This window comes from Astatotilapia calliptera, chromosome 17, assembly GCF_900246225.1.
Source record: "Astatotilapia calliptera chromosome 17, fAstCal1.2, whole genome shotgun sequence".
Classification (NCBI taxonomy): Eukaryota; Metazoa; Chordata; class Actinopteri; order Cichliformes; family Cichlidae; genus Astatotilapia; species Astatotilapia calliptera.
This window is the reverse complement of record NC_039318.1, coordinates 2,854,873-2,880,425: the sequence shown is the minus strand read 5'-3', so window position 1 is coordinate 2,880,425 and position 25,553 is coordinate 2,854,873. Positions and strand designations below refer to the sequence as shown.

Below are 25,553 nucleotides of genomic sequence, written 5' to 3'. Positions count from 1 at the left end.
TAATTTTAGAAAGCCAGTCAGAAACCTGAGTTAAGCACTGGACTAGGGTGGACAGCCTATCCAGCTGATGAGGCTTAAAGGACATATACAGCTGAATGTCATCGGCATAGAAATGATAAGACAGGTCACTAAAAGACTGAATAATGCCAGCTAAAGGAAGCATATAAAAAGAAAATAATAATGGACCCAAAACTGAACCCTGTTTGATTATTTAACCATGGTGTGCAGGAACTAACAGTGCAATGACTAGTTTTGAAAGGAGCAACCTGATTAAGAAGGGCAAGACAGTGTTCATTAAAAGAATTAATAAGGATGTCAACCTCGTCAGAAGAAGGTTTAAAATTAAAAAGAGAAGAAAACTTTAAAATGACAGAGTCATCAATAAAGCGCCTGCGCCTAATAAAACTTTGGGGAAGAGACTCTGAATTGAACAATACATTAAAAAAGACTGACTTATGATCGCTAAAAGAAACATCATTTAAGTTCATGTGGTCAAGGGAAACACCACAGGTGTAGACAAAGTCCAGAGTATGCCCAGCTGTGTGAGTAGGACCTGATACATGTTGAACAAAATTAAAAGAGTCCATAATGCTCAGGAACTCCTTAGTGGTACTATTTGATGAGTCCTCTGCATGAATGTTGAAGTCACCAACAATGATGACCTCGCCCAGTTTAATCGTGGAAGTTAAAAATTCTTGTAGGTCTTTTTTTTTTCTTTTTTCTGCCTGTCCCATTTGGTTCTTTAGCCATCAGATTTGTTGTCTGAAGACCAACAAGGATACCCAATGGATTTACTTTGCCAAATGGATCATCGTGGCATTGCCGTATTGGTCCATTTGGTCGATCTTTGTTTTTATTATTTATTATATTTTATTTTCAGATGTTACAGACGGGACAGACATGAAAAATTCTTGTAGGTCTGACAGAAAAGCTGCAGCAGACCCAGGTGAACGATAAATTAAAATGCCATATATGGGCTGTTCTCGTCCAATTTTTATCATAATCATCTCAAAAGAGTTGTAACAGCTTGAGGAGATCATCTGGCATAAGAATGTCTTTTTGAAAATTACCGCTGTTCCACCCCCTCGTCCAGATATCCAAGGCACACAGAGAAATGAACAGTCAGTGGGACACAGCTCTAAAAGATGTGAAACTTCATTCTCACGCTGCCACGTCTCAGAGATAAACATAAAATCAAGCTTCTCCGCACAGAGCAAGTCATTTAAGATATAAGACTTGTTGGCAATTGAGCGCGCATTAATTAACATCCATTTAACGCTGCGACCCACCGGGACAGGGGTAGAGTTTCCAGGAACAGAGTTCGTACTATGCGGTAAGCTGTGCAGCAAAACAGGGTTCCTGCCGCGATGAGGCATTGCTTTCCATACTTTTAGGTGGAAACTTGGGTGGTAAACACAGTGGGTTGTGGGGATTAATCCAGCTCTGACAAGTCTCAGGCGGATCTTACCACTAGCAGCCCAGGAATAAAGCCCCCCGAAGATCTGCCTCTTTCCGAAGACGACGGAGCAGGACAACAAAGCCGGCTCTCTTCCCCCGCTTCCTCCGACGAGGCCTCTGAAGCAAAATTGAGCTAACCGGCAAGAGTGGAGGTGAACCGGGTGCTGCGTCGCGCTCAAGCGGTGGTGGGAAAACAACGTTGTATCGTTGACTCTGAAAGTTATCCATAGCAGATTTGATCGCCAGTAACGCATGGCGATCATAAATCCGAAGGGAGATGACATCGGACAAAACTGTAGCAAGAACACTTGCATAACATATAAAGTAAACAAACACACGGACGGAGGCAGCGGCACAGCCAAACACAGGCGCCATCTTGCTTCTTGGGACAACAACAGTAATAAAAAAATCACACAAAATATGACTCTTTTTTTTTTTTAATAGTTGTTAACTTAAAATGGCACCAAATAGTACCCCCAAAGCAAACCTTTCGGTATGCCAACATTTCTTCAGCTATTTTCAGGGCAGGGTCGGATGATGATGAGCTACAATAAAATGCATCATGGCCTCAATTCAATTCAATTCAATTCAATTCAATTCAATTTTATTTATATAGCGCCAAATCAGACCTCAATACTTGAAATGTGCAATTCACTTGTATTTTTAATTTTTATTCCTATTTATTCTATTTATCCCCTTCGTATATTTTATTTATATTGTCTCTGTATTTATATATATGTGTGTGTGTGTGTGTGTATATATATATATATATATATATATATATATATATATAATATTCTGTAACTCTGTAACTTCTGTCGGTGCTGTGCTTTTTTGGAAATCGAATTTCCCAGAGGAACCCACCCGAGGGATTAATAAAGTTCTATCTAATCTAATCTAATCTAAATCAAAACAAAAGTCGCCTCAAGGCACTTCATAGATACAGAGAAAAACCCAACAATCATATGACCCCCTTTGAGCAAGCACTTTGGCGACAGTGGGAAGGAAAAACTCCCTTTTTAACAGGAAGAAACCTCCGGCAGAACCAGGCTCAGGGAGGGGCGGCCATCTGCTGCGACCGGTTGGGGTGAGAGAAGGAAGACAGGATAAAGACATGCTGTGGAAGAGAGACAGAGGTTAATAACAGATATACACTACATTTTCATCAATGACATTTTTCATAAAGCAAGCCTACAAAAGCCTATATGTCATGGTCCTGGGTCATTTTGACCCAGTGTTCTTAGTTTTCCTGTAGTTTTGTATTTTGTTCCTTATGTCCATTGGATTGGTTGGTTTGGTATTTGGATTCCCCCTGTGTCCATGTTTTTATTGTGGTGTTTGTTCTGGTACCGTGTTCCCATCCTTTGTGTTCTGTGTTCTCCTCATCCCCCCATATTCATCCTTCTTCTCTGCCTCTCTCTCTCTGTGCTCATCTCTGTGTACTGTGTTGTGTTTAAGGTCCACATCTTGGTGTCAGTATTTTCAGTTTCGTGTCCTCCCTGCTCGCTAATTGTCTTCAGCTGTGTTCCCCGTGTGTTCCCACTTCCCTCATTACCTTCTGTGTATTTATGTCAGAGTGTCCCTTTGTTCTGTGTTGCGTCGTCCCTCTAGGTTGTGTGCATTTACCGTGTCTTCCCAGCGCCTCAGCTTTAGTTGCTCCCAGGTTAGTTATTGTATGGCTTCTTACGTTCCTGTTAATAAAGACCTGCCTTTGAGGTCATCACCGTGTGTCTAGAGCTGTGCATTTGGGTCCTCTCTTGCCTTTACACAGCTGCCGCTTGACACTATATTTAGATGAAGGTCAGATGGAGGTCTCAGACTGCTTGCTGCTGGATTGGAAAAGAAAACACCAAAAAAGAGCCACGTGACAGCAACTGCAACATTGCTACTAAATTTGAAAAGTGACTTGTTGATGACTTGTGATGTGTTGGAGCTTTTGCTCCATAACCTTTTAGTTCATGGTGCGCAGAAATCATTTGAGCCACATGTGATTCCGAAGATCCTCCAGGGTGAAGCGGTCCTTGTAGTGCTTCCTCAGACACCCCGTCAAAAAATCCCTGCATTCTTTACAGAAATGAAATACTCTTGTTAAAGTTATCCACAAAGTTATTTCACCTTTCTTATATCAACAGCCCTTTTGGCAGAAATCTTACTGTTTGAAATGTCAGCTAAAATCGGTGGGTTTTGGTTGATGATCTTGTAGTCGCAGTCAAATGGTAACTTGTTGTGTAACAGCTGGTACATCACAACACCCAGCTGCCAGGCTGTAGTATATTCTGCAGAGCAGAAGCCGTACATGAACCACTCTGGACTATTGTAGATCCTGGTTCCTAAAACACAAAGATAAGAAGAATTAATGGGGAGGGAACATGATGTGGAGACAGTTCATGACAGCACAACGCTGTGGCTGAAAACATACCTGCGTTCCTCCTGAACCTTTGTCCCGGAGTAAACGTGACTCCACAGCCAAAATCGATGTATCGCACTCGGGGTTCCTCCGAAGATGTTTCAATTAGAATGTTGTGTGGTTTAATATCTCGGTGGAAAACCCCCTTGTTATCCATCGTAATGGCTGCGTCAACTAGTTGTTTCATTATGACCTAAAAGAAAGGAAGCCATATTTGGAGCACAGGACATTCTCTATGAAAAACTGCTGTAAGCTCCAAATGCTCGTCACTTACCTTAACATGTGTCTCTGACAGAGGTTTATCTGTAGTTTTGAGGTAATTGTCTAAGTCCATGCAATTTTCTGGTTTCTCAAAAACCATAATAAGTTCATCTTCCAGATCAAACCAGTCAAGTAGAAGTGGGGTTATACTGCTTTCCGTATCGTGTGGTCCAGCCCCAACTTGTATCAGTAGCGCCACCTCCAGGGGAACATCAGTACTTTTCCCATTCCAATCCTTCAGAAGGAAAGTTACTTCAGGTCAGTATTCAGAATTTCAACAAAAGTAGCTATCAGCGTACAGACAGTTTTGAAATAGTCACAAAATGACCTGATCTTTAAAAAGCATTCTTTCCACTGAAACATGTCAGTTTAAACAATAAGGTGACCCACTGTTCATAGAATTCGACCATATTTCCTGACGATTTCACACACAACTGTGAGACCAGTCTGGTTCATGCACGGAGGAAATACGTGCCTTATGCTTGATGCCTGAGAAGGCCTGAAATAATATAAATACCTGCTGGAATAAGAAAAGACGCTTACCATTGTTGTGCGCGCAAGTCTGCGCTGTTGAACATGTTTGATTGCCACCTGCATTAAAGACATTTTCTGGCTTAGAGAAGTACAAACAGGAATAAACTGAAGATCTGTGAAATGCAAATGTAAGAAGCCATACTGGAAAACTGTCTTTTATGCGTATTCCAGAAAACACGGTGGCAAAGCCTCCATGACCCAGCACCTCCAGCTCTTGATATTTTTCCAGGAAGTCTTCTGCAGACACACAGGAAAAACATACAGGTTATGACTTGTTACACAGAAAACAGCTGGCACAGTCCTATAGAGCTTTGCTATAACATTTCTATTAATTGGTAAATAGCAGCTACATTTTAGCAGATTAGTAGGTAGGTAACGTCACTACTGCCCAGAGTGTCTCTTATTGTCGATTGGTCCCACAGGAATCAAACCCAATCTCAAACCCCAGGACAAATTCTAAAGGATCTTGTGATCCAGCTCAGAAATATTGCCATTATCTTACCTTTTCTGTCAGTGCCGGATATCCTCGGTGAGTCACATGTTTCAGAGGGTTCCTGGGTGGGACTCTCCTCTGGGCTTGTTGTCCTGCTTTTTTTGCTGGATGGTCCCTCAGATTCGTCACTAGTGCTCTTCCGTTTGTTGCTCCTCTTAATTATACTAGAGTCGCTTGAAGGCACTATGAGAAGGCCAACTAAAATGGAAAAAGTAGTTTGACTTTAAGCATTTTCAGTCCAACTCTGTGTCAACTGCTTTCTACTGACTTTCTAAGGTCTGGCAATCGTGCATTAAAGCAATAACTGCACACTGAAAATCAACACAAAGAAGGCTAAATGAACCAACTACAAAGTTAAAGACCGTTAAGTACACAGTTAAAGTCACAAAATAAACTACATAGCCAAGATAATGTCACAGCTAAAACAGGTCTTATCACTTACATTTCAAACTGGATTCCCCAGAAACAAAGTGGCTGGGACCCGGTTTTGGACCTCCACTGCTTTTGCTTTTTTTGGGGGATTTGTCCAGTCTTTCAGGTAAGTCCCTTCTCTTTCTTCCCTCTATTCTTCCATCTGGAGTCATCTTCACCAGTGTGGAGATGCAAGGCTCTGTTTGGTGTCCTGAAATCAACAAAAGATGATTTTGTTTAAATCAAATTCAGTTGCCTCAAATAAAAACCCAGAAGCATGCATAATTACCATATGAATCCCATTTGACTTACCTAGAGGGTTATTCAGATCCACAGGACGTGGTGCAGTATAAGTTGGCCAAGACTTTGACATTGTGTGATTCATTTAGGTTAATTTAGTTTCAGGATTTCACTCTTCACTCTGCAAAGATGCAATGAGCTGTGTGTGAGAACTATGATCTTTAGTGTCTTATAACAATGTCTTATAACAACGAGGTGATGACATCACAAGATTTTGGAATTCTTGGTTTCCATAGCTACAGAACATCAGCCTGGGCTAGGCAGTAGTTTCTGGTGAAGGCAAAGTTCTGTAAAGATTTATTTAGGGGTGCAATATTGCAAAAACTGTAGCGCAGCTGCATAAATGCATGTTTATAGAGGGCTGCTTCAAGGTGGGAACTGTGCTTCTACAACAAAGGCCATAAAACTAGTTAGGAACAAGCAATGGATATTATAGATAATATTGTAGCTATTATACCAACAAGAAGGACTCTCTTTGGGCAGCATTTACTTGTAAGGCAGTAGTGAAGGCTAATGGATAGCTTTGCAGGCTAAAAGCTAGCAGCACAGGTTAAGTCAAAATTCACTTGATTTCAGTTTTATTTACAGCACCAAATCACAAAAACAGTTGCCTAAAGGTGCTGGAATGTGTTGACTGATCTATAAATCGTATCTGTGAGCATTATTATGACTAGTTACTCACTAAATGTATGAGCAGTATTGGATGTAATGCATAATAAAATTATGCGTTACTGTGATGAGGTTATATTTTTCAAGGTTCAAAGGCTATAGAAAGAAAGCACGTGTAGCCCAGTGAATTTGAACTTCCACAGTTATTCTTTTTCCTTTCCTGCCTAATGTATTTTCTTATAATTTCTCAATAATTTATTTGCTCTGTTTTACCTAACCTCCGACTGTCTTGGTGAGTGTTGTGGAAGTTAGTATTGTTAGCTGATGTAACAAGCATGGTACCTGCTTCCCAACTCTATCGGTGTGGGGTTTTTTTTTTCTTTTTTTCTTTAACCGCTGGTTGTTCATATTTATGTTCCACTTGTATACCTCATCTGTTTGTATGTTGTATACTCACTGATTGTTCAATAAAGTTCTTGTTAAAAATACACACATATATATATATATATTAGGGGTGCAACGATACACAAAATTCACGGTTCGGTTCGATACTTTGGTGTCACGGTTCGAAATTTTTTCAATACAAAAGAAATGTTCATGCCTTTTTAATTTGTCATTTATTAAAATTATAAATATATATTTTAACTCAAAAGTACAGTTTTTAAATTTAACCCTAACCCTTGTGCGTGTTTTTTATTTTGACAGCGAATGCACACCTGCGGACCACTTATGTGCAGCCCTGGTTATTTAGCTCATCATATCGCAGCCACAGAAATTCTTTTGTCCATGAAACCATAAAGCTGCACTTTCTTTTTGCCTTATAGTCTGATTTGTCATAACTTCTCCGTTTTGTGGTAAGCTTTTCTTTGGCTGTCACTTCTTCACCCTGACCTGTCTTATTTGGCTCAGCAGAACTAAAATATATATCCTGCTGCTTTTACACACGCACTCACATAACGCTCAGCGATTCTCTGCGCGATCAACCTCTCACATGTTTAAGCTGCAGGAGATTTCACTTGTCATGTTTGCATAGTAAGCTAACGATTGATAAGACGATGTCAGAGGAATTGGTGCACAAATTATCATCACTCACCAATCAGTGCTGTCGCTCTCTATACACAGTTCGTGCGATTGCAAAGTGAAAGCAAAAAACAAGCGCAAATTCAAACGCGATTTCAATATGTCACATATTGACAGTATATAAGTATTGTCTTGAGCACTGTTAGTGCCAACATATATAAATGGCAAAATAAAATAAAAATACTTCATGAATATCTCATAATTGTATATATTTGTGCATTTGAGCTGAGCATTGAGCGGGGACTTTTCACTATCGATCGATTATGATCAATGACAGTGAACCTGAGCACCTCCCCTACCTTTGGTGTGCGCTCACGCAGCTTGTAGAAAAAGTTTAGTGTGGAAGAAGTGGAGAAGGTGGAGCTGAAAAGCTGACATAAAACAATTAAAACTAAAAATGGGTGCAGCAAAATGTGTCGATTTAACCGCCATGTTAGCTGTCAGTGCTGCTGCACCAGCAGCAAGCGGTAACAACTAGTGACAACCAGTGAGAACCAGCAACAACCGGTAACCAAGCCTCACAGTCAAATATTGTTTGAAACAGATACTTGGATTTCAAATAATTTAGAACTGATACTACCTTTTATGTGATGCTCCTCTTCTATCCAAATCACCTGAAAGGCAACAAAAAAGATTCTCTATCCCTGGTGATTGCTGCAACCAGCAGCACAGCAGTGAAAAAAAAGCAGTGATCATTTGTATGTAAACAACACATGAGTTATTGGATGTGATCGCTACAGGTTATCACATCCAATATGGCAACAGCTCTTGAGCAATGTGTGCATGACATGACAAAGGTTAATAAGAGGCCTAACATTGTAGAGGGAAGCCAAAGTGTTTGAGGAGAACTCGGAAAGACACAGGCCATCACCATGGACTCAACCAAAAAGGATGAATGCATGTTGTGTGCATGCTGCATACCTATGTGTTCAAAGTAAAACGTGTGTACTGAACAGAGCATTTGCCATCCAGAAGCATTTATTGTATTTGTAATCATGCTTTTGTATCATATTTTATGAAGTCTTGTAATATGTCTGCTAACACTGACAGGTTTGAAACACCAACATCATTGTTTATGTCAATATAAAAATGTCACCAACCAGTCATTTACAGCTGATTACAATGTGAGACTGACACAAAAACCTCTGAATCAGTAAGAATTCCCTTAAAATCTGAGCTCTTTTTTATTCCTATTGAAACAGCTTAATCCATAACTCCATTTTAGTATAGTATAAGTCCACTGGGGCGATGGGGCGTCTTGTAATCAGAAGGTTGCCGGTTTGAGCCCCGGCTCCGGCAGTCTCAGTCGTTGTGTCCTTGGGCAAGCCACTTCACACTTCACCCGTTGCCTACTGGTGGTGGTCAGAGGGCCTGGTAGCGCCAGTGTCTGGCAGCCTTGCCTCTGTCAGTGCGTTATTATAGCCACAGCCGCCCTGGGGAAGTGTGTGAATGACTGAATGTAGTGTAAAGCGCTTTGGGGTCCTTAGGGACTAAGTAAAGCGCTATACAAATACAGGCCCTTTACCATTTTATTGTAAGCTGCTGGACAATAAAATCAAGTTATTAATCCATGTATTAATTTAGACCCAACATGCCGAAATTGTGTGCTTTCAGTTCATTTCATTTCAATTTATATAGCCCCAGTTCACAAGTACAGTCTTCCCAGTTTGAACGACAAAATGTGGTGCTGGAGATGCCTTTTACATCTATTACAGAAAACAGATGCATAGCAGAGGAATAAACAGGCCCAGCAATGGAAACAGACTCACAGCACAGCATCTGTTTAGCAAATCTCTTTTGTATATGTTTTGATACTAGACAATTATGAGGCAATTATTCACTTAAATACCTATTTTGCACAAAGGATGTTTAGTAATGAAATGTAATTAAGGTTCACAGTGTGTGGGAGTCTGTTCATTGTGAAGTTGACATTAAAACACATCTAAAAGGTTAGAGGGAAAAAGAGGGTAGAGGTGTGGCTTACATTCTCCTCAGGAGTTCCTCCTCATCCATCCTGCCATGTATCAACAGTTGAGGCTGGTGGCAGAGTGATGGAGGGAATATTTTCTTGGCACACGTTGGGCCACTTACTAAGAGCTGTGAATCATTTAAATGCAACAGCCTACCTGAAAACTAAACTTCATGCATTTATCAACCATCTCCTAACAATAGTTAACATCCATCCATCCATCCATCTTCAACCGCTTATCCGAGGCCGGGTCGCGGGGGCAGCAGCCTAAGCAAAGAGGCCCAGACCTCCCTCTCCCCAGCCACCTCCTCCAGCTTATCCGGGGGAATACCAAGGCGTTCCCAGGCCAGCCGAGAGATATAATCTCTCCAGCGTGTCCTGGGTCTTCCCCGGGGCCTCCTCCCGGTGGGACATGCCTGGAACACCTCACCCAGGAGGCGCCCAGGGGGCATCCTTGTCAGATGCCCGAACCACCTCAGCTGACTCCTTTCGATGTGGAGCAGCAGCGGCTCTACTCTGAGCCCCTCCCGGATGGCCGAACTTCTCACCCTATCTCTAAGGGAGAGGCCAGCCACCCTTCGGAGGAAGCTCATTTCCGCCGCTTGTATCCGCGATCTCGTTCTTTCGGTCACTACCCACAGCTCGTGGCCATAGGTGAGGGTAGGGACGTAGATCGACCGGTAAATTGAGAGCTTCGCTTTTACACTCAGCTCCCTCTTCACCACGACGGACCGGTGCAGCGTCCGCATTACAGCAGCTGCAGCCCCAATCCGTCTGTCAATCTCCGGCTCCCTTCTCCCATCACTCGCGAACAAGACCCCGAGATACTTGAACTCCTCCACTTGGGGCAGGAATAACAATAGTTAACATCACAGTTTAATTAGCCCCTCTGTTATAAAGCATGCATACACTACTGTTGTTAAAGTTGGACAGATTCCAGGTTAACTGGGTCTACCTTGTGATCCAAAGCCTAACTTTATTTATACAGTACACATTTTCCGTATAAAGTGAATTTAAGTTGCAAATATTCATTCAATCAGTTGACACTCAATCGATTAAAAATAAGGGCATTTGGAAAAAAGTTATGATTGCTAGGAAGTAGATTACTTTTACTTTACGTCTTGTGGAAAAAGTGTCTGAGCCTCAGCTGTGCAACAATTTGTTTGTTGGCAAGTGTCTTGTAAATTAGTGCAGTGATGGAGTGGCAATATAAATTATGTTTAGGAAGCCAAAGTAAAAAGTGGTGGTCAAAGAAAGAATGGGGGAAAGAGAGCAGGATGAGAGATCAACCAGGGCTTTAGATTTGAGCAGTGATGGCAATGACCTGCTGAGTGCATGACCTAAAAGATGAAGTTCTGACGAGTGAGTAGTTTGTCTGCATTTTTGTAAAGGACTGAAACATTTTTAATGTTTGTATATTGAAAACATGTACACTCACCGTAATCTGTGTAATATATCTATAAGCTGATCCCTTGGAAATGAATACTCAATGTTGAATTATATTGTTTTTGAAAGGATTTTATCCTGGATGTGCAGCTGAAAAATCTGCAGGGACTATGTGATACCAGCTTGTCTCTGTTCTACAACCAGCTCTACAGAAAAACACATTATTTTTACAGACACAGTCATCTGATGCTTGGTCGTGATCTCATTTTGGAATATTTTTTCCAATGTGCATCTCAATACATATAATGATATGATTTATATCAAGCAAATTATGCCATCATATATGAGAAAACTCTAAAATTATGTTTGATTTTGACTCACTTGACTCATATATAATAAAATGGTAAATTGTTGAAAATCAGCAGCATTGGTCTATAATTGCAGCATAAATGCAGCAGGCAAAAGACAATCTTGGCATTAGGCTGAGAGGAGGCTTGTTAAAAGATTTAAAATATTAAAGAAATAGAGTCATGTTTGTGGTAAATGAGCAGTTTCCCCATCTGTAAAGCATATGTCCTCACAGCAACGCTAAATGTCGAAGTAATGGACTGAGACAAGCCCATTTTAAAAAACGCATTGAAAGGAAAGTAACTTGAAAGTAATCACACTTTACAAAAGTGGTATATTTATTTAATGCAATACAGTACAGTGCCTCTGTACTGCCAGCACACATTTATCATCATAGTACAGACACAGAAAGAAAGCATGGAAAAGCAGGCACACATTTACATAGAAAACAAAACAACAAATTCATCAAGTGAACACCAAGTTTTGTCATACTCTCCTCCATTTATACAGAAGTATTGGGTCCACGGTCACTGAGCTCCACATGCCAACCCTGGGGACGGCAGAACTTTGTTTTGGAGTTTGACAGAAGTGTGCGAGTCGGTGCAGGTGTCCTGGACTTGCTTTGGCTTTTTAATTTTTAATTTGGGCTCTTGCTGGCTTACTAGAGAGACTGCAGTCCTTCACCTCCTCCTCATCCTCCTCCTTTTCCATCTACACATCTCTGCTGGCACTGCCAGACCTAAACATTTCTCTTTTATGGTAGATGTATGTATGTGCACATGCATCTTATAAGGGTCAAATGAGTTCAGTAAAGGTCATTAAACCTCAGTTTTTCAAGGATAAAAGACTTCTCTTATCATATTTCTGCAGTTCCACACATCTCATTTATTCACCTTCTGTCTCCTTCGTAGAGGGTAATAAGGTGATATATGTTTTTCTTTACCTTGATTCTGTATAACACAAACACAGCTACATACTCTTTAAGAGTAAACAGCCTTACTTTTAATGGGCACCGCAGCAGTTATAAGGTGTCAGGTATAAACTCATAAATCGTCCAGGATGCACTGCACCATTTTAGCGTTTGAACTGTGCTGCAGGTCACATTCTTATTAGCTTTGTCTTTTTCTTCTTCTCCATTTATAATGCAGTAGTTAGTTTAATTTGGTACCTTTAGAAGTTTTAACAGGCTCTCATACATGAACATGTATCTTGAAAAACATGTCAGGAAGTTTATATGCGCAATGTCCTTTCACTTTTCACATCCACAGACTGATAGTTGAAGTCAGCTTTAATGGGAACCTCCAATTCCAATGAGGCCGAATGACTTCACATATCTCAGGGAAGAGCACAGATGTAATTTGAGGCTTCGCAAAACCTCACAGACAGCCAGTGAGGGTTATTAGAATGATGACTATCTCTGATTTAGACTATTCATCACAGGACCAGAGTTTTAGCTGTGAAGAGGTCAGTGCATCAGTCAGGAGGGCATGTTGTCCTTATTACTGCATCTAAACTTATTCCCACAAACTCTTCATGTCTAACATAACATCTACACTGAAAAGAAGTTCAGAATTGCAGACAATATTATACTGCCAGACACTTTCTCACAAAGATGCTGGGAGAGGAGATTCCAATCTGCAGCTTTCTACTGGGAGAAATGGTTTCCGTATGTGTTGATCTTACTTTATTTATTTAATTGGTCATCCTCAAAACTATTGAAAGAATTTCAATAAGGATATATCATTTAGAGCAGGGGTGTCAAACTCAAATACACAGTGGGCCAAAATTCAAAACAGGAACAAAGTCGCAGGCTAACGCTAATATTTATTGAAATATATTTATTCCTCCAGAATGAATCTTTTCTTATGGACTCAAACACATTTTGCTGAAAAACTGAATATGGAACAAGCAAAGCTTAATACTAAACAATATATATATTAGCTGCATAATACCAGTAGGCCAGCTCTAATAGTAATTTGGTATGGCTTCGCAGGCCAAATGCAATTAAGCTGCCGGCCAAATTTGGCCCACGGGCCAGAGTTTGACACCTACGATTTAGAGAAAGTGACTGGTGATTAGACTCTAATGACCCATATCACAGAACAGGATCCTCCTTACTGAACTTACACATATGCTTCATAACTGGCGTTACTGAGCTAATAACTACTGCTGGGTTCCAGTGGCAGAGTGAGGAAGTCTGAGCCAGAGGTGGAGCCCAGCAATCAGAGAGTAAATTCAGAAGGTGGGGGGGACTGTCGAACAGATGATGAACAGAAGGACTAGATGAAATATGGCTGCCTGGAGTGTTTTAAAAGGCACCTATAAATAAACTGTAATATTGCTATTATTGTTATTACTGTGATAAGACGCAGCTTTTGAGGCTCTGCTACTGGTCAGTTGTGCTGATGTAAAGCAAAACCTCAATGCATCTCCAGTCCTTCAGCAAAGAGTCAAGCGTGTGCACACAACACACACACAGAACTGAAATAGAGAGAAGATGGAGAGAAAAGGACCAAAAAGTGCCAACAGGTCAAGCTAACCATGAATATGACACGGTGGAATCATATTGGGTTGCAGAGGGTGATGTGACACAGAAGTAGAGATTGTGATCATATCTTACTCCTCAAACAAATTAAAGAAACACATTGTGAATGTTAGAAATCATAGGGGAGAAAATCTGTATTGATATGGACTCGGTAATGTGTGAAGTACAAAAGGATCTCTCATTGTTTGATGGAAATTAAAATTATCAACAGAGATTGACAGACCACGTGACTTTCACGCATTGCATGCCGGGTACTAGTGGCAAAACAATCAAAGCAATGCATCAAACGCAAGCATTTGCAGCACCACAAAACGTTCATTCTCCGGTTCCAATACCTTCTTGTTTTTTCTTTGCCCCCCCAAAAAAGGTATGTACAAAATGAAGGAGAACAATGCCGGTCCGTACAAAGACAGACTTGATGAAAAGTCAAAGAAAAGATATGAGGAAAAAAATCAAACGAGTGAAAGGGTTAGACCCTTACGAGCACACAGAGGGACAAAATACGTTAGCGTGCTGCCCAACTTTCACCACGCTCATATTTATAATTACACGGTTCTTGGAGTGAGCGCATACACTCATGAAGTTTAGTAACGTCAGGTCACTGCAACAAGCCCAGGTACAGTTTACCGACGGATGGGTGCAGGACCTTGAAATGCACCGTGTAGAACGAAAGACCATCGTACGTATCATAAGTTTACCAGTCTCACAAATCATCTTCATAAATACACATTCGTTAACCATTTATTAATATAACCTTTGAGCTCAACGGTAATTAATTAGTAGTGGAAATAATTTCTGGTTCGCATTACAGAAATGTAGCAGTGACAATAATATTGTATGCTGTAATCGTACTGGACAATTAGTGATACAAAACAACTGTTTTATCCTGTGAATAAAAGTATATGTTTTTGTCAATGTACCATAATAACAGAAGCGAAACGCAATATTGTGTCAGGACAATTCACTATTTATGCACAATAAACAAAGGAGCATAGCGCGACAATTTCTGTTCAGCGCCAGACTTGCTTGTAACCTATATCACCAATTATGTTATGAAAAATGACGTATTAACTACTACAAAACTCTGACCTTTGTGGGAATGCTTGGAGCAGACTAACCTGTGAGCTGGAGTGTTCTGGGACGTTATATTTGGTCTTTGAATGGCTGCAATCCAGGCCACCCGTCGCCTCTTTGTTACTTCGGAAACATGGCTCGAACAATTTCTCTTCAACGACGTAATCCGATAACAACCGATCTCTTTACCCATCGGCTTCCCGTGGCTGTCATGCGACCGGCTATTGCAGTTAATAATACAACAGCTTCTTGCCATTTTTTGTGTTTCTTTTTATCGCTGTGTAACTGATTTCAATTGAAAGCCTGCGTGCGCTGGTACCGCTTGCCACGCGTTCCCAGAATCCTTTGCTGTTTTTACCCCTGAATGACATCACATTTTCAATCTCTACTGAAAGAGGGATGAATTCAAAGACACACAGGAAATCAAAGTAGAAAAAAAATAAGACAGGCTAGTTCATTTTGCCAAAATTTCATTACAGCATCTCAAAATAGTACTCAGTGTGGCCCCCACATTCATGTATGCCGGTGCAGATGGTCTGGTCAAAGGCATTTACACTGATGGCCTTTTGGAGGTAATTTTGTTTAATTTTATATTTTATATGTATATATAATTTTAGAAACTATATACTAAACTATATACTAAATTATAATCATACTATACTGTGATTTAAAAAGTGTTTATTCATTTTATGAGCAGTATTTTTGGTGTCTGCCTGCTATATGAACCCAGACAGATGAGTATATAAAGTGTAACCCTACTGGTTGGCAGCCATACAGCTACTTTGGCAAGAACTAGTTCAAGCATTAGATAAGGAGAACAAAGGGCAAATTTGCTTCTTTACTATATAGGCATGCCCAGTGTTTTTTGTGCAGCTTTGCCTCATTAGGCAAAGCATTTAGAAAGCATTTACTTTTAAAGTGTGCAAGGTTTGCAGTTTGACTCTGCACCAGACTTCTCAAGTAAACCTTTTCTAAGCTTTTTGATACGTTCCATGTTTGATAAACCCAGGGGTTCCCTGACCTTCAGCTCATAATACATATATGTGTCCATAGAACTGATGTGAACCTTTCAACAAACTTTACAACAACCAACAAAAGACTCAAAAATGTCTGTTACTGGAAATGCTCATGGATGTGGAGCTCTAGATTGAAACTGACATGCCTTGGTACCTTAATTAACATTGTCAGCTAAAGCACCAATGACTAAAAGTAAAAAGTATCAGGAAAGCATCTTTATTCACACACCCATTCAAATTTTTTTTTTAGCAACACTACAAAATGCTAATATTTTCTTACAGTACTATTTCCCTTAAGTGGTATATCTCTTTTTGGGAAAGTCTCTGTAGGCTTTTTAATAGGAAGAGACTCCTGCTTCCTCTGAGCATTTTAATGCAAGAGACAAACTGAGATAATTGTTTTTAGACTTGCAAATTCCACAGATGTATCCATTATCATTTAATAGACTGTTCCCAAACTGTTTCTTCGAGGCTTTCAGTTATCTCATCAGCACCCTCAAAAATAAAGGGCAGAATCACAGAGCCCTGCTTTGGTGTACCTATGGAAAATATGCAGAGTGTCTGGAAGCACAAATCCCAAGCAAGTTTAATTCCCATGAAGGTTATGGAGCCTCAATCACATGTTTGTTAGCAACACAAGTTCCAAGGATAGCAATGATTTCATTTATCCTGAATTGTGAGACGATTCCAATTAATGACGACACTGAACCCTTAAAGTGACACACAAACTAGAATAATCAGTGGATTTTAACAGTTTGTTTACTAATATTTTTATTACTAGTACCATTAAACTTGCAGGAAGTGTAGTTTCTTATTACAGAAGAAGATCATTTTTGTGGACTTAGGCTGTACCAATGAAGCTGTAACTGTTGTTATGGAACCGGCAACACACCCAGTGAGCTTGATTTGAAGTGGGTTTAATCAACACATTGCAATGTGGAGAGAGCATCCCAGTGAAACACTGGGATGCTCTCTGAATTGTGGCCACCACCCTTACATCTTATATACGCAGACACAGACGCTCTTAAACAAAAAACATTCCACAGCAGATCAATTATTGGCAGATCCTTAACTGTTCAATCAAAGAAAAGCTCCAACCAACCGTCACCTCATCTGCAACAGGATGTCCAGAGCCCTCAAGAGGAAAATGAGTCTGCTGTGAAGGTGAAATAAAACTTGGCCCTCACTTGTGATCACATTCCACATGCATACAAACTGGTGACAGGAGTGCTCTTACTATACTAGAGTGAGAAAGTGACATTACTATAACTAATGTGATATGATTAAATATGCGATTAATACATGAGAAAAGAAATCTGCCACCACACTGTTCAACATAGATAATATGAAGTGGATCTTCATAAACTAAATGTAACATTCAGGGAGAAAAAATGTGCACAAACAGGAAAACAGGGAGGATACCAGGTTTTCATTCTTTATATTATGAGGAAAACTGTTCTTCTAGAAAGATCATCAGTTGCCACCCTTCTGGCCCATCAGTAAATTACCTTGGATGGAGGAACTCACTAAAGAAGCTTGTGTGCCAAAATATTTGGGTTCCCTATAAAAAGTGAGAAAACTGCCATAAACAACAGAAAGAGAAAATCCCAGAAGAACCCACCAGCTGTTTACAGCTCATGTGACGTTGCAGAGGTAGCAGAACAAGTGGTGCGTCCATGCAAACCACAGTGGACGTTGACATACAGTGGGGCAAAAAAGTATTTAGTCAGCCACCGATTGTGCAAGTTCCCCCACTTAAAATGATGACAGAGGTCAGTAATTTGCACCAGAGGTACACTTCAACTGTGAGAGACAGAATGTGAAAAAAAAATCCATGAATCCACATGGTAGGATTTGTAAAGAATTTATTCGTAAATCAGGGTGGAAAATAAGTATTTGGTCAATAACAAAAATACAACTCAATACTTTGTAACATAACCTTTGTTGGCAATAACAGAGGTCAAACGTTTACTATAGGTCTTTACCAGGTTTGCACACACAGTAGCTGGTATTTTGGCCCATTCCTCCATGCAGATCTTCTCGAGAGCAGTGATGTTTTGGGGCTGTCGCCGAGCAACACGGACTTTCAACTCCCGCCACAGATTTTCTATGGGGTTGAGGTCTGGAGACTGGCTAGGCCACTCCAGGACTTTCAAATGCTTCTTACGGAGCCACTCCTTTGTTGCCCGGGCGGTGTGTTTTGGATCATTGTCATGTTGGAAGACCCAGCCTCGTTTCATCTTCAAAGTTCTCACTGATGGAAGGAGGTTTTGGCTCAAAATCTCACGATACATGGCCCCATTCATTCTGTCCTTAACACGGATCAGTCGTCCTGTCCCCTTGGCAGAAAAACAGCCCCATAGCATGATGTTTCCACCCCCATGCTTCACAGTAGGTATGGTGTTCTTGGGATGCAACTCAGTATTCTTCTTCCTCCAAACACGACGAGTTGAGTTTATACCAAAAAGTTCTACTTCGGTTTCATCTGACCACATGACATTCTCCCAATCCTCTGCTGTATCATCCATGTGCTCTCTGGCAAACTTCAGACGGGCCTGGACATGCACTGGCTTCAGCAGCGGAACACGTCTGGCACTGCGGGATTTGATTCCCTGCCGTTGTAGTGTGTTACTGATGGTGACCTTTGTTACTTTGGTCCCAGCTCTCTGCAGGTCATTCACCAGGTCCCCCCGTGTGGTTCTGGGATCTTTGCTCACCGTTCTCATGATCATTTTGACCCCACGGGATGCGATCTTGCGTGGAGCCCCAGATGGAGGGAGATTATCAGTGGTCTTGTATGTCTTCCATTTTCTGATGATTGCTCCCACAGTTGATTTTTTCACACCAAGCTGCTTGCCTATTGTAGATTCACTCTTCCCAGTCTGGTGCAGGTCTACAATACTTTTCCTGGTGTCCTTCGAAAGCTCTTTGGTCTTGGCCATGGCGGAGTTTGGAGTCTGACTGTTTGAGGCTGTGGACAGGTGTCTTTTATACAGATGATGAGTTCAAACAGGTGCCATTCATACAGGTAACGAGTGGGGGACAGAAAAGCTTCTTACAGAAGACGTTACAGGTCTGTGAGAGCCAGAGATTTTCCTTGTTTGAGGTGACCAAATACTTATTTTCCACCCTAATTTACAAATAAATTCTTTACAAATCCTACCATGTGAATTCATGGATTTTTCTTTCACATTCTGTCTCTCACAGTTGAAGTGTACCTCTGGTGCAAATTACTGACGTCTGTCATCATTTTAAGTAGGGGAACTTGCACAATCGGTGGCTCACTAAATACTCTTTTGCCCCACTGTATGTGACTGTCAGCTTTTAAACATATTCAACTTTCATCCTCAGTGCATTTCATAACTAGTGAGACAGTAAATGCCTGGTATATGCAAAGAAACATACCCCAGTTATATAACACCATGCTGGAAAAATAAATATTTTGGATTTACAAAGTGAGGCTCATTGGGCTACTGCCCATTACTCTTTTCTTCCAAGAATACTTAAAACAGTTGACAATTAACAATAAAAAAGAATCTGACCTGATGCTGACATGGATACTTTTGCAGGTTTTATTAGTCTGCCATGAAGCTCATTTATCTACCATGTTACTAAAATGAGTCGGGTTTGTCCAGGAATTTAGGGAAAGGTTCATTCAAACCACAAACAAATAACCATGTGGTGAAAAGGGCATTACAAAGACGTCGAAAACAAACCAGCCAGAGGAAATGTGCTTGTGCTTAAAAAAAAAACATGGCAAAATATACTACGGGTAAACTTGAATCAAAACTGACTTCATAATATATGCATCATGAGAGAACTGCTATTAAAGAGGATATCTGATCTTGATTCTACCAAGAGAAAGGTCAAGGTTTAGCTGCGACGACTGTACAAAATCATTTTGTCCTGCATTGCTGTGGACTCCTCACTCAATACTTCCCCTTTCTCAGGTCCATGTGCCTCTGCTGAAGTTCCTGATTTTCTTCCTCCTGTGCCACCACCACATCTTCACCAGCGTACACCCATCCAGGAAAAACATTCAGACCACCGTTTCACCACGATGTCTGGATCACCTTGGTGTTGTCACATAAGGTACAATCAGTGTTACTCCTGCCTCTGTATCACATACATACAGCCTGTATGCCATCTTGCTTCAGTTTAGTTTGTCCACCCTCAGTTTAAAACTGGATTTGTGTCAACTCAATTTATAGATTTTCAGATTTTACAAAGCAACTTTATCCTCATTGACAGAAAACATTCTGGGCAGAATACAGTCAAAAATCTCAACTCACTGCACATTTCTCCCGCTGTCATTCAATTTTGCCACACTTTAGGACACTCACAGAAAATGCAGAATACTGTACACTACAGACAGATTAATAATGAAATAATGAAAGTTATTATTTTTAATTCAATTCAATTCAATTTTATTTATATAGCGCCAAATCACAACAATAGTCGCCTCAAAGTGCTTTATGTTGTACAGTAGATCGTACAATAATACATACAGAGAAAAACCCAACAATCATATGACCCCCTATGAGCAAGCACTTTGGCGACAGTGGGAAGGAAAAACTCCCTTTTAACAGGAAGAAACCTCCAGCAGAACCAGGCTCAGGGAGGGGCGGGGCCATCTGCTGCGACCGGTTGGGGTGAGAGAAGGAAGACAGGATAAAAGACATGCTGTGGAAGAGAGACAGAGGTTAATAACAGATATGATTCAATGCAGAGAGGTCTGTTAATACATAGTGAGTGAGAAAGGTGACTGGAAAGGAAAAACTCAATGCATTATGGGAATCCCCGGCAGCCTACGTCTATTGCAGCATAACTAAGGGAGGATTCAGGGTCACCTGGTCCAGCCCTAACTATATGCTTTAGAAACAAGGAAAGTTTTAAGCCTAATCTTGAAAGTAGAGATAGTGTCTGTCTCCCGAATCCAAACTGGAAGCTGGTTCCACAGAAGAGGGGCCTGAAAACTGAAGGCTCTGCCTCCCATTCTACTTTTAAATACTCTAGGAACAACAAGATTGGCAGGCCAAGATTGGCAGGCCAAGATTGGCGGCGCACTAGGTCGCAGCGGCCACACCGGGTCCAAAACCATGGTGCAATTTTGTTTTTAACTCAAGTTCTATTCGAATTTGGTCTATTATACAGCTGTAATGTGCATTGGAACAACAGTCAAACACATCTACAATCATCAACAACTTCTGGATTTAGAAAAACGCCACCAAACTCAGCCAGATGGAGACACGCTGGAGAAACTGTGCCGCAGCGGCATTCTGCAAGCGCCGAAAAAAACGGGCTATGGAGCCACAACATCTCAGCATCCGCCCGGAAGTACATCGAGAACGGTGTGCAAGGAAGCGGAAGCGCGGTAAGCGTGCCGGTATCCATGCTAGGCTAAAAGCCAACCGTAGCCGACCGGCACCCCCCATCACTTCTGCTCTCCAACGTGCGCTCCATAGAAAACAAACTGGACTATTTGAGACTGCTGCTAAACACCCGGAAAGAAATAAGACACTGCCGCGTCCTTATTCTTACTGAAACATGGCTACACAGAGGCATCACAGACCGCTCTATCCAGCTAGACGTGCTAGCCAGCTACCATGCCAACAGAGATCCCCTATCATCGGGTAAGACATGCGGCGGTGGACTGTGTGTTTACATCAATAACAGCTGGTGTAAGAATGCAGCGACTGTATCTGTGCACTGTTCAGAACTTGTGGAGGTCTTGGCAGTCAGATGCAGGCCGTTTTACATCCGAAGAGAGTTTACTGTGATGATCATCGTTGTTGTTTACATCCCACCTAGTGCTAGCACTAATGCCGTCATCACCTATCCGAACCATAAACCCTGGTTCTCTGCAAAGCTACGCAACCTGATGAAAGTCAGAGACTCTGCCTTTAAGTCCAAAAATAGAGAAGCTTACACTACAGCCAGAGCAGATCTATCATGGGCCATCAAAGACGCAAAGCGGCAGTATGCACATAAGATCAACACACATTTCACAAGTACAAAGGACACTCGGCGCATGTGGCAGCGCATCCAAACAATCACGGGCTACAAGCCAACACCTCCAGCATGCAGCAGTGATCCCTCTCTGCCAGACCAACTAAATGACTTCTTTGCACGTTTTGAGACAGAGAACAAAGGAAGATGCCCCCCTCCCCCAATGACCAAGTACTTTGTCTGTCCACAGCAGATGTCAGGATGACACTTCACAGAGTAAACCTGCGAAGGGCTGCAGGACCTGACAACATACCTGGCCAGGTGCTTCGGGAGTGTGCTGACCAGCTCGCAGGCATCTTCACAGACATCCTAAACACATCACACTGAGCTCAGCTGTGGTACCTGCATGCCTCAAAACCACAAAAATCATCCCAGTGCCAAAGAAGTCCACTGTGTCCTGCCTCAATGACTACCGGCCGGTGGCACTTACGCCCATCATCACTAAGTGCTTTGAGAGGCTGGTATTGAGGCACATGAAAACTCAGCTTCCACAGAATCTGGACCCGCTACAGTTTGCTTACCGCCCAAACCGCTTCACAGATGATGCCATGTCATCTGCTCTTCACCTTTCTCTCTCCCATCTCAACAAAAAGGACACCTATGTCAGAATTCTGTTTATTGACTTCAGCTCAGCATTCAACACAGTCATTCCACAGAAGCTGGTAAAGAAGTTGGGCCTACTAGGATTAAACACCTCCCTCTGCAATTGGATCTTGGACTTCCTAACTGACAGGCCATAGTCTGTCTTCATAGGAAATAAAACCTCCAAAGTCGTCAGACTGAGCGCAGGATCGCTGCAGGGCTGTGTGTTTGGCCCACTGCTGTTCACCCTGCTAACACATGACTGTACTGCACAGTACAGCTCAAACCACATCATCAAGTTTGCAGATGACACAACAGTGGTGGGTCTCATCACCAACAACGATGAGTCTGAATACAGAGAGGAGGTACAACACCTGGTGGACTGGTGTCAGAATAACAACCTGTCTCTAAATGTTCAGAAGACTAAAGAGATGGTTGTTAACTTCAGGAAGACCTCAATGGCTCACACCCCTCTGCACATCAACGGATCTGCTGTTGAGCTGGTCAACAGTGTAAAGTTCCTGGGTCAGCCGATCTCTCCTGGAACCTGAACACCACCACCATCATGAAGAAAGCCCAACAACGTCTTCACTTTCTTAGGAAACTGAAGAAGGCCAGTCTCCCTCCTCCTATCCTCACATCATTTTACTGGGGAACCATTGAGAGCGTCCTCTGCTGCTACATCACTGTGTGGTACGGGAACTGCACCCTCGCTGAAAACAAGTGTCTGCAGCGCATAGTGAGGACAGAAGAGAGGATCATTGGAGGCCCTCTCACATCCACCTCCCAACTCTATGACAGACACATCATCCGACGTGCGAACAGCATAGTGAAGGACACTCTCCACCCCTCACATGCACTGTTCTCCCTCCTTCTATCTGGCAGACGGTTTCGCAGCATCAAAACCGTGATGACCAGACACTGGAAGAGCTTCTTCCCCCAAGCAGTCAGAGCCCTCAACTCACTACCACAAAAGGACTGATATACACATACGCCTTTACAAACACCTTACAATACTGATCAAAAGACTCAAAAACAACAAAAACTTCCACAAATCCACTACAAACTGGACCTGGGAACAGCATGCTTATTTGCACACTCAGTAACATAGTTCTGAACACATCTAAATTATATTATATTTGCACATTTTGCATTTTGCACATGTCTTTGTCATGTCTCGTCAATGATATCCCGACAATAACTTGAAACTGGTATTAAATACCTACTGCACATTCCACTTTGTATTTTCTCTGTCCTGTCTGTGTTTATCATACAGTTAATATTGTATAGTTACCATTATAGTATTGTATAGAATTGTATAGTTAGTACCCTTTTATCCCTTAATTTTACCGAAACATAGCATGTTATTTATTTGTAATTCCTAGTTTTATATCTCTTGGAGATATATCCTTTATATATTTATAAATGCACCATGGGGGGCTTAGGGTGAAACAGCATTTCGGTACACTGTATACTGTGTATACTACTGTATTGACAATAAAGCTCTTGAATCTTGAATCTGAAGTAAGCCTGCAGTGTGAGAGCGAAGTGCTCTAATAGGGTGATATGGTACTACAAGGTCATTAAGATAAGATGGGGCCTGATTATTTAAGACCTTGTATGTGAGGAGCAGGATTTTGAATTCTGGATTTAACAGGAAGCCAATGAAGGGAAGCCAATACAGGAGAAATCTGCTCTCTCTTTCTAGTCCCTCTCAGGACTCTTGCTGCAGCATTTTGGATTAGCTGAAGGCTTTTCAGTGAGTTTTTTGGACATCCTGACAATAATGAATTACAGTCGTCCAGCCTGGAAGTAATAAATGCATGAACTAGTTTTTCAGCGTCACTCTGAGACAGGATATTTCTAACTTTAGAGATGTTGCTCAAATGGAAGAAAGCGGTCTTACATATTTGTTTAATATGTGCTTTGAAGGACATGTCCTGGTCAAAAATGACTCCAAGGTTCCTCACAGCGTTACTGGAGGCCAAGGTAATGCCATCCAGAGTAAGAATCTGCTTAGATACCATATTTCTAAGATTTTCAGGGCCGAGTACAATAACCTCAGTTTGATCTGAATTAAGAAGCACAAAGTTAGAGTCCATCCAGGTCTTTATGTCTTTAAGACATTCCTGCAGTTTAACTCATTGGTGTGTGTTATCCGGCTTCATGGACAGATAGAGCTGGGTGTCATCAGCATAGCAGTGTAAATGTATGCTATGTCTTCTAATGATGCTGCCTAAGGGAAGCATGTATAATGTAAACAGAATTGGTCCTAGCACTGAACCCTGTGGAACTCCATAATTAACCTCAGTGTGTGAAGAGGACTCTCCATTTACATGTACAAATTGGAGTCTATTAGATAGATATGATACAAACCACTGCAGCGCAGTACCTGTAATACCTACAACATGTTCTAATCGCTCTAATAGGATATTATGGTCGACAGTATCGAACGCTGCACTGAGGTCTAGCAGGACAAGCACAGAGATGAGTCCACTGTCAGAGGCCATAAGAAGATCATTTGTAACCTTCACTAAAGCTTTTTCTGTGCTGTGATGAACTCTGAAACCTGACTGAAACTCTTCAAATAAGCCATTCCTCTGAAGATGGTCTGTTAGCTGTTTGACAACTACTCTTTCAAGGATGTTTGATATGAAAGGAAAGTTGGAGATTGGCATATAATTAGCTAAGACTGCTGGGTCTAGAGATGCTTTTTGAGTAAAGGTTTAACTACAGCCAGCTTGAAGGCCTGTGGCACATAGCCGATTATTAGAGATAGGTTGATCATATTTAAGATCGAAGAATAAATTAATGGCAGGACTTCTTTGAGCAGTTTTGTAGGAATGGGGTCTAAAAGACACGTTGATGGTTTGGAGGAAGTAATTATTGAAGTTAACTCAGAAAGATCAATGGAGAAAAAGAGTCTAACTTAACATCAATGGTACTAAGAGTAGCTGTAGATAATATTACATCTGTGGGATGATTATTGGTAATTTTTTCTCTAATGATAAAAATTTTATTTGTGAAGAAGTTCATGAAGTCATTACTAGTTAACGTTAAAGGGATGGTTG

General features: G+C 41.3%; 1 protein-coding gene across 5 annotated transcripts in view; it reads right to left on the bottom strand.

Moving 5' to 3' along the window:
- Positions 1-2,545: 2,545 nt before the first annotated feature.
- Positions 2,546-25,553, bottom strand: part of LOC113009462 (serine/threonine-protein kinase pim-2-like) — a 512,014-nt gene continuing 489,006 nt past the window's right edge. Inside the window, exons 1-10 of one of the 5 annotated variants that reach the window (XR_003270183.1) lie at positions 5,877-6,942; positions 5,596-5,775; positions 5,163-5,351; positions 4,803-4,897; positions 4,670-4,717; positions 4,140-4,361; positions 3,878-4,058; positions 3,612-3,788; positions 3,085-3,522; positions 2,546-2,575 (exon numbers count right to left, since the gene is read on the bottom strand). Coding sequence is in view for 4 of the 5 variants with exons in the window: in XM_026147769.1 (XP_026003554.1) it covers positions 3,431-3,522; positions 3,612-3,788; positions 3,878-4,058; positions 4,140-4,361; positions 4,670-4,717; positions 4,803-4,897; positions 5,163-5,351; positions 5,596-5,775; positions 5,877-5,949 (1,257 nt within the window). In the remaining variant the exon portion in view is untranslated. Of the gene's footprint in view, positions 3,523-3,611; positions 3,789-3,877; positions 4,059-4,139; positions 4,362-4,669; positions 4,718-4,802; positions 4,898-5,162; positions 5,352-5,595; positions 5,776-5,876; positions 6,943-7,852; positions 8,105-8,133; positions 8,563-25,553 lie in introns of those variants that run through there. The other 4 variants (XM_026147769.1, XM_026147770.1, XM_026147768.1 and 1 more) reach the window with 4 other exon arrangements.